Source organism: Bactrocera tryoni, chromosome 2 (genome assembly GCF_016617805.1).
Source record: "Bactrocera tryoni isolate S06 chromosome 2, CSIRO_BtryS06_freeze2, whole genome shotgun sequence".
NCBI lineage: Eukaryota > Metazoa > Arthropoda > Insecta > Diptera > Tephritidae > Bactrocera > Bactrocera tryoni.
Window position 1 is genome coordinate 16,272,114 of NC_052500.1, and position 12,410 is coordinate 16,284,523.

The 12,410-nt window shown below is 37.6% G+C and overlaps 1 protein-coding gene and 1 long non-coding RNA gene across 2 annotated transcripts in view; both read right to left on the reverse strand.

The window, feature by feature from the left end:
- The window catches only part of LOC120767337 (mucin-19), a 33,252-nt gene extending 29,014 nt beyond the window's left edge, over nt 1-4,238 (reverse strand). Inside the window, exon 1 of the mRNA XM_040093281.1 lies at nt 4,168-4,238. Coding sequence (XP_039949215.1) covers nt 4,168-4,222 — 55 coding nt within the window. The 5' untranslated portion in view covers nt 4,223-4,238. The remainder of the gene's footprint in view (nt 1-4,167) is intronic.
- A 1,198-nt stretch (nt 4,239-5,436) lies between these two features.
- The window catches only part of LOC120767338, a 59,004-nt gene continuing 52,030 nt past the window's right edge, over nt 5,437-12,410 (reverse strand). The window contains exon 3 of the long non-coding RNA XR_005704685.1: nt 5,437-5,516. This is a non-coding gene — a long non-coding RNA (uncharacterized LOC120767338). The remainder of the gene's footprint in view (nt 5,517-12,410) is intronic.

Here is a 12,410-nt window from a genome sequence, read left to right on the forward strand (position 1 = left end):
AAAGGAGACAGCTGTTTGCTTACATTATGAAAAATTATAATCATATTTTCCGTTGTTTACTTATTACTTCAACTTGGAGACGGTTTGAGTCTAACCGGCTAAACCGATTAGTCTCAAAGCTTAGCAGGAGCTTCTTAAATATAGTTTTTAGTAAATAAAGGAAATTTTTTTCTCACTGATAAATATGCTTTTTACAAACAATTTAAGGCCGAAATTTTGCTGAAAATAGTTTTTTTTTTTTAGAAACGAACGAACCACAATAATTATAATATTATATTTCAACTCTTAATACAATATGGCAACATCATGTCAGCAAGTCAGCAGCACCGCTGAAACGAATACGACACAAAACGAAACAAGGAATACATAGTTAACCGTTAGGCTTAAGGACGCCCACTGCTATTACTATATAGGACTACACATCATACAATCAACTCTCTTCTTCTGCTGACAGCCACTGTGTGCGCATCGTGCAATAACCACCACACCGCCATTTGGTCAAACAATTTTATTTTGCTTACTTCTTCGATTAATTACTAGATTTAACATTACTTTAACAAAATCTGTTTGGTTTTTAAAATTCGGAGAATCCAGTTCAGAGACACCGCAAAACGTCTTTTTTGAGAGGAGCTCCCGGAGATCAGCTGTAGTTCTTTTCCAAATAAATATTTTTACTTATACTAAGTCTTAAACAAAATTAATACAGTTAATATGTGTACAAGTATTTTGATTAATAAATTTAAAAGTTTTCTCAGAAAAAAAATCTGAAAAATTCGACTTTTCGGTCTTCTAACTATATATAAAACCTTAACATTTCGAAAAAAAAAGAAATTTAAACGTTCTACATTGCTTTACACAAATTATGATTTTTAAACGCTATATAATTTACAGTCACATTGCCATTTCTCCGCTTTGCTTTCTTGAGTATTTCCGTCAGTTTACCCTTGTCATGCATGTTTTCGCAATCATTCAGGGGTGTTGTGGAATCCAGAATTGCAAACCAATTCTGATTTTCAATGGTGTAACAGAATCTGTTTGGATTTTCGTCTTTTCGAACATACGAAGTCCAATATTCGAATCAGAGGTTTAGCAATTTGCAAAACATGCAAATGAATACATTTAAACGTAATCCTATTAAAGACGCATTTGGGTGTTAAATTAGTTTATTACGTTTTGTAAATCTACTATCTTTAAATATCCAGATTTTTTTTCCAAAAACTCAATAATTAAGACATTTCATGTTTTATACTGATGTTTTCCCCACATAGAAAAAAAGATAAATTAATTCGTAATAATAAAATATCTTGATTTCTTAACTTACATTTCAAATCTGTGAGCGACTATCTTCTTGCTTTATTTCTGTTAGCAAAACCGATAAAATTGGTTTCCGTGACACCCAAAACCGATACAAGTTCTGTTTCGAATATCAAACCAATAATATCTGAATTCATGACACCTACTACTTTTTTTGATCGGTTTCAATTCTGATTCCGACAACTATCAGATTCCACAACAGCCCTGATTATTATTCATTTTAATGTAGTTACATTTGTCCACTGTCGTATATGCCGTTAATAATTATTTATGGTATGCTTAAACTTTTTTGTCTGTATGTATGCAAATATGTGTTTTTGGCTTGTGGCTCACAAGTGTTAATTAAAAATAAATTACGTATACGTCATGTACAACCAGCCGTAATGGACTTCATTCACGGCACGCGCATCGAGATGAAGATCTCATATTCGAACCATAATTAATACGAGTATAACACAAGGAAGAATGGATGTAAATATATTTACAAAAACAACAACAATAAAACTTAAGTTCGGAAAAGCGAGTAAAAAAGAATTTTTTGAAATTGGATTTTAAATAATGAAATCTATAAAATAATGAGGTAGTGAAATCATTGAATATTTCAGGCTAAAAGAGATGGAAAAGATTGTGGACAACCATATAAGATCAAAGGCGCTGAAAATCGCACCCCTACACGCCAGGCAGCAACCAGGTACCAACTCACGACAGAACGCCTTTTTCACATCGAAGGTGCTTTTGATAATGCATTCCTTACGGCAAATGGATAGAGGCTTTACTGCTTAGTAGGATATCTGAAACAACTGTTGTGGGGGAGAGTAAGATTCGTCTTGGCACTACGAGTGGCTACACACAGGGTGGAGTTCTATCCCCCCTGCTTTGGAGCCTTAAGGTGCTCACTAGCAATAAGATTCGATGGCGCGTAACAAATTTGAGAACACGCTCTATGACATAGTTCAAAAAGGGGCTAAAGTCTAGCAAAGGGTCGGCGCAAAGGTTCAATATCAACCCGGCAAAAACAACTGTGATCCTTTTTACAGGGGAAGATCTCTTCCGGACTTGACATTCGGTGGCAGGGGGTTGAAATTGTCTAAAGAGGTCAAATTCCTTGGCCTCCCATTAGACTCAACCTTACGGAGGAGTAAACATTTGGATTTAACACTGTCCAAAGCCAACAAGGCACTCATAAGATGCCTATTGTCACTTATAGAGCGGTTGCCTGGGCATCTAAAGCAACATAGAAGGTAGGCCTTCAACTATCAAAGCTGCAAGTGCTCGCCTTTGTCTGCGCTTTAGGAGCAATGTGCACTTGTGCACGGCTGCATCTAGTGATCAAACAGGTAGCGAAACTAACCATGCTCCTAATGGCAGCAGAGGGTTTCGGCAAAGCGAAGATAATGCCGTCTCAACAAATGAAGGCCCTACGGAAAGACACATTAATGGCACTTCTTTTCCGAGTATCTTTCAAGCAGATGTATTTGCTATAAGTCAGTGCGCAGAACTCAATCTCCCCCGCAACTATCACAACCAGCGATAGTCAAGCGGCACTAAAGGCGATCTCAGGGATGAGGTTAAATCCTTTTTAGTGGAGGAGTGCATAGGAAGGCTGAATCGCCTATCAGTTTGCAACCGTGTACACCTAATCTTGTTATCGTTGCATAAAGGGGTAGCCGGCGATGAGCTAGCCGACGAACTAGTCCGCTCTGCGGTAGCGTCCAGGATGATGGGGCCAGAACAATGCATTGCAGTGGGGTCCCACACTTTAAAGGAGCTGGGACAGGGATCACATTACGTCAGTCGCGCCTGGAAATGTTCATGATGTGATATAGGGGAGGCCACAATAGACCGTAGGTCGCAAAGCAAAAAAAAGTTATATATGTATGTATTATATAGTATATATAAGTAAAACGCAGAAAGTATGCTAAAAAGATATTTTGGACAACTTAGCTCATATAATTATTATATTTTTCTAATCAGTTTGGTAATACTTTTATGAGTAGAAGAGCTTTCCGTAGTTTTTCAAGCCTGAACAAGGCATATTTAGTTTGTCACGGTATTTGCAACACCCAAAAGGAAACGTGGAAAAATTTGTTCATGATTGTCATATATAATACAGGGTTTGTCCGGAAAGTAAGAGGACTGATTTTCTTCCGTCCCAACTGTACTTCTGAGCGTGCGCGCACCGAATAGATTCGGTACAGGGCGTTCCTAGCTAACGTACGAGCGGTTGCTCAGTTGTCTCCGAGCACCTGGAGAGTCAGGACAAACATTTTCGCGCGACGAGTTGTGGTGCAAGCCGAAAAGCAGCGTTCGTTAGAGCAGAGGTACGCGATTAAATTCTGTGGGAAACTCGGTAAGTCTGCGCATCGTCCACCATGAATTTGTTCCTCCTGGACAAACCGTCAACGCGAAGTTTTACTTGGAAGTCCTAAAGAAAATCAAACAAAGGGTCAATCGGGTCCGACAAGACATCGCAGCCGATTGGAAGTGGTGCAACGCCCCTGCTCACACCGCCTTTCTAATGAATAGCTACCTAACCAAGGCCGGCATCCCAACGCTTCTGCAGTCGCCCTACAGGCAAGATGTGGCCCCGGACCTTTTTTGTTTTCTTGCCTGAAGAAGACGATGAAAGGCAAGCATTTTAAGACGACAGAGGGGATCCAAATAGCCTATTACTTGCCGGACAAACCCTGTATAATGAATGAATATCCTACATTTTTAGTAAAATCAAATTTATATTCTAAAGGATTATGGGTAAAGCTTTGCTAGATATATTTTTATAAGAACTAAACTCTTTTTTAGATTTTATAATTGTCATAAATATCAAAGTGGTAAGAAAGGCAAATGCAAACTCACTGCGTTGTATTTCGGAAGCTGCAGCCAGCAAATCATTATTATCATCATCCAACATCTTATGTATGTGTGTGTGTTGGCAAGACGTTGCTTATGCGCTTAGTTTGGCGGCAGCTGCTCGTAGGGCAAATAGGTACCGTGACAGTTACAATTGTAGAATTGCAGATTTGGTGGTTGATCTGCAGCGCTGCTGCTGTGGCTGTATTGTGGTGGCAACTGTGATGCCGGCAGCGATGGCGACAGAGAAGATTGCACTAGTTGCGGCTGTGGCAATTGTGCAGGCGACTGCGAATACGGCGGCAACTGCACAGTTTGTGAATATTGCGGCAACTGTGAATATTGTGGGGGAGATGGCGGAGGTGTGAGCGGGCCCGGCGACTGCGCAGCTGACTGGTGATAGTCGTATGGGTCGTAGGTTGCTGACGTTGCAAGTGCAGATGCTTGTGGATAAATAAATTGCGACTGTGACAATTGGTGTTGTTGTTGTTGCGGCACTTGCTGATGCTGTATTATTGATTGTTGCTGTTGCTGATGCTGATGCTTATGCTGCAACTGCTGCTGCTGATGTGACAAATTCAGTTGTTGTTGCAAATGCTGTTGCTGCTGAAAAGCCTGTTGTGTATACTTTTCCTGCTGCTGCAATTGTTGTGCTTGCAACTGTTGTTGATGGTTTTCCTTTTCGAGCAGTGACGTCAAGTGCGGCAGTTGTGCCTCATCCGGCTTGAGTGGCGGCAATGGCAATAGATGATGCTCCTTTTCTTCGCCCTGTTGGCCCTGCTGTTGCGGCAGATGTATATAGTGTGGGTAGGGACTGTTGTAGACGCCGCTCAAGCGTGGCTCCCAACGGAAGTATGGCACACGTTCATATATGGTATACCAGCGCGTCTGCGGATTCACCTGATAGTAATAACGATCGCGTTTGAGTAACTGATTTGTCGAATGACGCTTTTCGGGTGTTCTCGCCGAACGCACGACAGCGCGACAGACCTGCGACTGGGAATTGTTGTGGCGTATACCGCGTCCACTTGGTGGTGACGCGTGTTGTGTTTGTTGCACGATGGGTGCTATAACACGCCGATTAGTGTTCTGATTGCAGCTGTTTGGGCTGCAACGGTTATTTTGGGCGTGGGATGCCGTTGCGCTGTTACTACGGAGAAGGGTTTATGGCGGTAAGAGCTATTCGCGCCCTCAACTATTATGCTGACTGTTCCTGTAGTTTTGGGTTATATTTATAGGGTTATGTTGGCGCACTTGTATGATTTTTTATTACACTACACATTCACTTGCTTTGGACACTATTCACGAATCACTTATGACTTTCAATTTAGACACCGAACCACTCCGAAGATTGTCTGGAAGAAAGAGGGGAAATGAAATTTATAAATGAAATTAATATATTGTTTTATTAAATTAATTACTAATATATGTTGAATATATATTTTTAATTAAATAATTTTAAATTTTAAAAATTATCAACTTTAGCCTATTCCTATCAACTAATATGTTGCTAGCTGGATACATGAGCCTCATCCTCCGACCTTAACATACACACCACACTGGCACACAACACCGACTCAGACTTTCAACACTGATACGCAATTTTCACCACACTCACCATATCACCACTTACAGTCCACATTATACGCTACTCACGAGGGTACCACAAATCGACACCCACACGTAAGTACACCAACCAGAATCAAACTACACCAATTTTTTTTTAATAAAATTTTATACATATAAATTCGTTTTTCTCTTAACTTGAATAGGTGCTAAGGTCAACTAAAAGAAGAAGGTTTTTAAGTGTAAGAAAAGCTAAATATTCCTTCGGCTCTCAAAAAAAAGTACTTAAGTTCATCCAAAGTGATTGTAATCTTCATCTTCACCTGAAACCAAGACCCATTAACTATTTTCAGCTGATTTCAAGCTAAATAGCGTCGTTCTTGGGTCAAAACTTTGTACTAATCTGAAGTTTAGGTTCAGTTTTTGAGTTTGGACATAAAACAACGTAAAAACAGCTAGAAAGTGAAAATTCTTATATGAAAATTAATCTCTGACAGTCAATATTCCTAATATACTGTTTAAGTTTTCAAGTCATATGTAGGTATTCATCATTTTTTTTTATATTCCTGATGAGCTTACAAGCCAGATTTTGTCTGATTTGAAGCTTATTGCGTAGATTGTCTTTTATATTTCGGGTTAGATATTAAAAACAAATATTCACCATCGAAAATCGCTTTATTGTTTTCAAAATATCATATTCTCCATTAAGCCCTATGCATTATTACATGCATATGAACCAATTGCCAAAGCAATTTTGCCATTGATATTGAGGTAAGTATCTCCAAAGCATGCATTCTGAACGCATCAACCTCCTCTTTAGGTGTCAAAAAGCGTTGACCTCTCAGTATATTTTTTACGTACGGGAATAAAAAGAAGTCAGTCGGTGCCAAGTCAGGACTATACGGCGGATAACTCATCAAATCGATGTCAAATCAACTGACAAACAAATATTTTACTGTCCTGCGTTGTAATAGTGGTTTGTTTTCGACTTGTCCAGTTTTTTTTTTTCAAAAAAAAAGGCAATCACTTGCTTGGAAGTGCTTCGTGCGCGAACAACTTTTGTTGAATTCGGCACATCTGGAAACATCCACAGTCGACTGCTGCTTAGTTTCGGTCTAACACGAGTCAATCCACGATTTATCACCAAATCATGTTGTCATAGATGTTTTTCGAGGCACCGTTATCGTATTTTTTAACAGGAGAACGTAACCGCGACAGTCGGGTCTACGCAACCTAAACGGACCAGCATCCGGCCAAGGACTGTCAACTCGACAAAATTCTGTCGCTACAACTAAAACAACAATTACAACAGCCTCAGTAATCAAAAGTTCATGCAATACAAAATGGATTGAGGTCAAACTAATGCTTATAGCTGTCTCAATCTCACATATGACTATGCTGCAAGCAAACAACGATCCGGAAAAACAACTGATTTTGGACGACCTTCACTAAATTAGTCGTGAAGTGTTCTACGACCTGATCCACTGATCTTTGATGGATCTTCGTCGTCAAAAATTTAATTAAGTTCATAGATGCACAGTTGCTGAGTTAATTCTTGTCGAAACTTTTAAAAAAAATTTCGCGCGAAAGTGTTCTCGATTAAATTCCCTTTTTGGACCGAGATGAATATTTTAAGTTACTGTATGTATAACATCAGAAATGTCAAACTTTACGATAAAGTTAAGAGTTACCAGATAGTTGCCAAATTCCGAAATGTAAAAGGCAACCTTCTTGGACCTTTACCTAACGTTTGCAAATGTTAAATGAGCGTAAGCAATCCATAGCTCTCTCATCGTGTGCTTTGTACTTTATATCACCGATTTTATTTTAAAATCAAAACTGTGCTTATATGATTGTCGCACTCGATAATTTCCATTATTTTAACGATATTTAAAAAAAATTAAAATGACCGAAATAGAATAGACGAAACCACAAGTGCGTGCGATTGGCTATTACAGTAACTGAACCGTAAACTATTCGCACTCTCAACTGTCGGTAACGCGAGATACAGATTACTAAATTCATCTTATGAAAAAGTAATAGATTTTTTACTAGACTCTTTATTTGGACCTCTCAATTGGGAACCGGCAACTAATGAGGTACAGGTAATAAGGAACTGTAAACCATATAAACAAATACATAGTATTTCTAGAAAAAAGCTTTTAACATATTTTCAAACCATGTGCTCGTATACCGTCATTTTCACTTAAGAAGGTTGTCACTAATATTTTAGAGCAGCCAGAAAATTAAATATCAAAATATACCAGAGTATCAAAGTGCACTTTGATCACTCGTACTGATTGTAAAATCCAATTTTTGGAATGTTAGGGAACACCATTAAACACTATCTTAAGCCTTTAATACCACTCGTCTTCACGCTTTCCAGAATACAAGAATTCTTTATTTATTACTCAGGTCTACTAAGCATTAATACATTCTAAATTATCAGGCTTTTAAATACAGTTATAAATAATCTTTTCTTTCATTTATTTTCACTACGCAAACGCAAACAATAAATTAAAATTTAATTTTCGCAACCATTCATTAAAATTTTACAACTACTTTTGTAGAAAGAAAAAAATTCTAAAACAAAAAGAAAACAAATACTTTCGAAGCAAATATGCACACACCTGTTGCTTACGTATGCATATACCTATGTAAGCATAATTAATGAGCACATATTCTCTGATTCTGATTGCTACAGAAAAAACACCACACAACACAAAAAACACAACAACACAGTCTGATAGCCACATAAGTGGGTCTGAGTGTATGTATGAAGATTAAGCGCACCAAAAAAATTAAAAACAATATCAGCTACAAATGTACATACATGTACGATTAACAGTTAATCCACAAGCCAAAAGAATTTCGTAAAATTAACAGAATTAAAATGTAAAAAAGAATTTCAAGTTCAACGCGATGAAGCTGAAATTCAACTAAACAACAGTTGAGGCGACGAAAAGTTTTGTGGCTGCAGCGTAAGCTCGAAATATCCAAACGAGCGCGGTTTGGCTGAGTTTTGCTGGCAAAAGTTCTACAAACAAATATACAAATACCTAAATGACATATATGCTTTAGTGAGTGTGAATGTGTAGGTGCATGAAAGTAGCAACGAAGAGGAGAGCAAAATAAAGCAACAAGAGCGGCAAAGAGAGTAAAAAAAGTAAATGTAAATAAATTCAACAACAAACTTTACGATTAGTTAGCCATTTGACTGCTGCTTGTTTTGGCTGGTTAACGCATTGTTGTTGCCGCTGCCGGTGGCTACATTAAACTTAGTGCCTTTGTATATAATACATATATGTTTGTATGTATATGAAATATAACCAAATTGAGAATGATTTTTGCAAAGCAGCAAAATAAACAATAAAAAACAAGAAATATTCCAATTTTATGGTTTAGAGCGGCAGCAAAAGGAATATATACTATACACTTATAAAAAGCTATATAAATATATATGCAGTATACATATGTAAACGTCGAAGGAACGAGTGTAGAAAGCAGGTATGCTAATAAAAATATTAGAAATGTATCTTAATAACAATCTTCCTCTTCTTCATAATAATAATGGATTTAACGGCACGAAACTCACAATCACAAAAATGTACCTTTCATTCTTGTTTGGAATCGAAGTGAAAAGTTGCAGTCAAGTTAGTAAACAAATTTGTAAATTTAGTATGGACCTCATTTCCGCCGGCCTTGCTTATCAACGGTTATGAAAAATGTAATTGGGAAACTAACGAAAGTAAGGTTAGACTCACATATGAGGTAGCATAAATGTCAACCGAAATTTTTAGCAAATAACATAGATCAGTTTTTGATATTTTTATCTCCTCTCCATGCTAGCTGTGATATTCTCATATATTAGGTTGTCAAATATCTCCGCTTTTTTAGCTCTTTATTAAATGCTTTATAAAAATTTATTTAGTTCAAATATGCGCCGTTTCGTTCGACAATCTGTTTCCATCTAGACGGCAGCTTCATAGTACGCTCCTCGTAGAAGCCCCCCTCCTTATTTGCGAAGAATTCGGAAAGCCACTTTTCACAAGCCTCTTTTGAGCTCAACTTTACACCGACAAGGACGTTCGCCATAGACAGGAACAGGTGGTAATCACTTGGCGCTATGTCCGGGCTATATGGTGGATGCGATAAAACCTCCCATCCGAGCTCCCGTAGCTTTTGACGCTTCTGGTCGATTGCCTGCTTCAAGCGGTCCAGTTGTTCGCAGTAGATGGTAGAATTAAGCGTCTGGCCATATGGGAGCAGCTCATAGTGGATGATTCCCTTCCAATCCCACCAAACACACAGCAAAACCTTCGTGGCCGTTAATCCGGCTTGGCCAATGTTTGGGATGATTCACCGGCCTTCGACCACGACCGTTTTCGCTTAATATTGTCGTATGTGATCCAATTTTTTGTCGCCAGCCACCATCCGAGCTAACTAGCGTAAGCGGTGTTTACGCCAGTAAAGAAGAAGAAGAAGAGTAATTGAACAAAAACGTCCTTCATTTAGGAACTTGTAAATTATAGCTCAAATACCAGTGTAAAATTGCATTAAAATCGGTTGAGTTGTTGACAAGATATCTTAACAACCAACTTTGACAGTTTCTAGAGATGTTATAGAATAAATCTTCTACTTTGAAGCTGTGAAACATACATATATCACCCGTTAAGTTTAACGGTTTGTTTCTTCTCCAACAGTGGATCACAGTATCGAAATATGTACTTGTAATACAAAGAAAATACAAAATTTCGTTTTTTCTCCAGACTCAAAATGTATTATAATGGTTTATAGAAAATAAAACTAAGGGAAAAAGGTTTTTTACGCGAAAAAAAAAAATAATTTCACGACTAAGAAGGAATCGTATCACAATTTCGCACTCGACTGAAGACAAAGTTAGCGTAGGGTAGCACCGCAGGTGTTGCTTATTTGTTAGAACATCTCGTATAATTTGTTCGACAATCTACTCTCTAACATTTGACAGCTAGTAGTATATGGTATACATTTTTCGATCGAGTTAATGTAAATTTCGTAGGTTCTAGTATCTTCAAATCAATTCCGGAATAATTTCTTCAATTCGCTACGCTCCAACGCTTGACAACTCGAAGACAGCTAATATAAAATAATTTAGTTCAAACATCTTCAAATCTCTTTCTTCTGCCGGGGCAGTTTACTTTTATCAATCCATCATTAGTTGTGTCATTGTACACCTGAGAGTGTCTCAGCGAAACACCATTCAATATGATTGCATTTTATGAAGTTTCTGAAGATAAAACCTCAATTCTAACCCGCAGAAGTCGATTAGAAATAAAATAAGTTCTGTCTGATAAGATCTAGTCTCTACAAACCACAAACCATGGTTTGATATTTGTAAATTATTCTGAAGCTAACTTCATCGCTTTGGCTTGAGCCATAATAAAATTCATTCATTCATCTTTATGTCGTGTGTTCTCTGGCGTGTTGATTTTATCGCCGCAAGCTTTTTATGAGTTTTGAGAAATAATTATTAAATAAACAAAATGCTATGTTGACAGTAATGTGTTGAGAAATTGTGATCAATTCGCAGTAGAGTAAATAAACATTTTTTTTTGTACTTTTTGTTGTTAGTGTATACGAAAAAGTCAAGTAAAATAATACAGTTTTGCTTTTCTACAAAAAAGTTCGGCGACTTATTATGACAAAGTTATTTAATTTAGTGTTTTTTTTTTTTCAAAAGCCAACTTTAGTAGAGAAAGAGGCGAGTATAAGCTTCAGGAATCGTAAAACAGTTGGGCAATTGAACAAGCGACATGTTTATGGTTATTTATGGATTACTAATTACGCTTTTTCAGAAATAGGAAAACTTAAACAGCAAAAAATGTCTACATACATATTTTTGAAAATGCAAAGAAATGCTGTTATTCGCGTAAAAAGATATTACGATATTAAAAAGTTTGTGAATGTAGCTAAGTCAAGCAACCAAGCGGCGAATGTTTGGTCGTTAATCGGTTCAAGTTAATTGGCGCTACTTGTGTGACCATATATAAAATTTGGTCAAAAGAGCAGTGTTGCAAGATGATAAGACTGTATTAAGACAGATGCTTTAAAGTAATTTAACGTGATGGCGATGACGTAACCCTAACGCATTAACTAGGAGTTTTCCCAAGTTTCTTTTTATTTTATACTATGTACATATGTTTAAGCAATTTTATACGGCTGATAGATTTTATGAGAAACTTTTACATATAAGAAATAAATTGGAATTTTTGTCAGCTGCAACATCTAACGCTAGTAATGTCTTGTTTTGGATCTTGAAATAGCAGAGATTTAAACCCGATAGTAACCCAGTACTTAATATGGAAATTTCAAAAAGATATCACCTCTCATTGGTATCAGTGGTGTCCAACGTAAAACATCAAGGATGGTACTTAATGTCATTCTACATATAGCACCTGTGGACATAGCCTGCAGATGCATTGCCATCAATAGTGATATCAGAGAGGGGCATCTTACTTCGACTGCATCCCTTATAACTAGGACCACTGCGCTGCGGAAGCTACTGTCAGCTGCAGCTTCTCCTCCCACATACCTCCGACCGGAATCGCTGGAAAAGAGAGGTAAGCTTTTTCACGGATGAATCGAAGCTCAAGGAAGGTTGGAGGGTGAGTTTTCTGTCGGAATCTGTCGGAAGCTCTCAATCA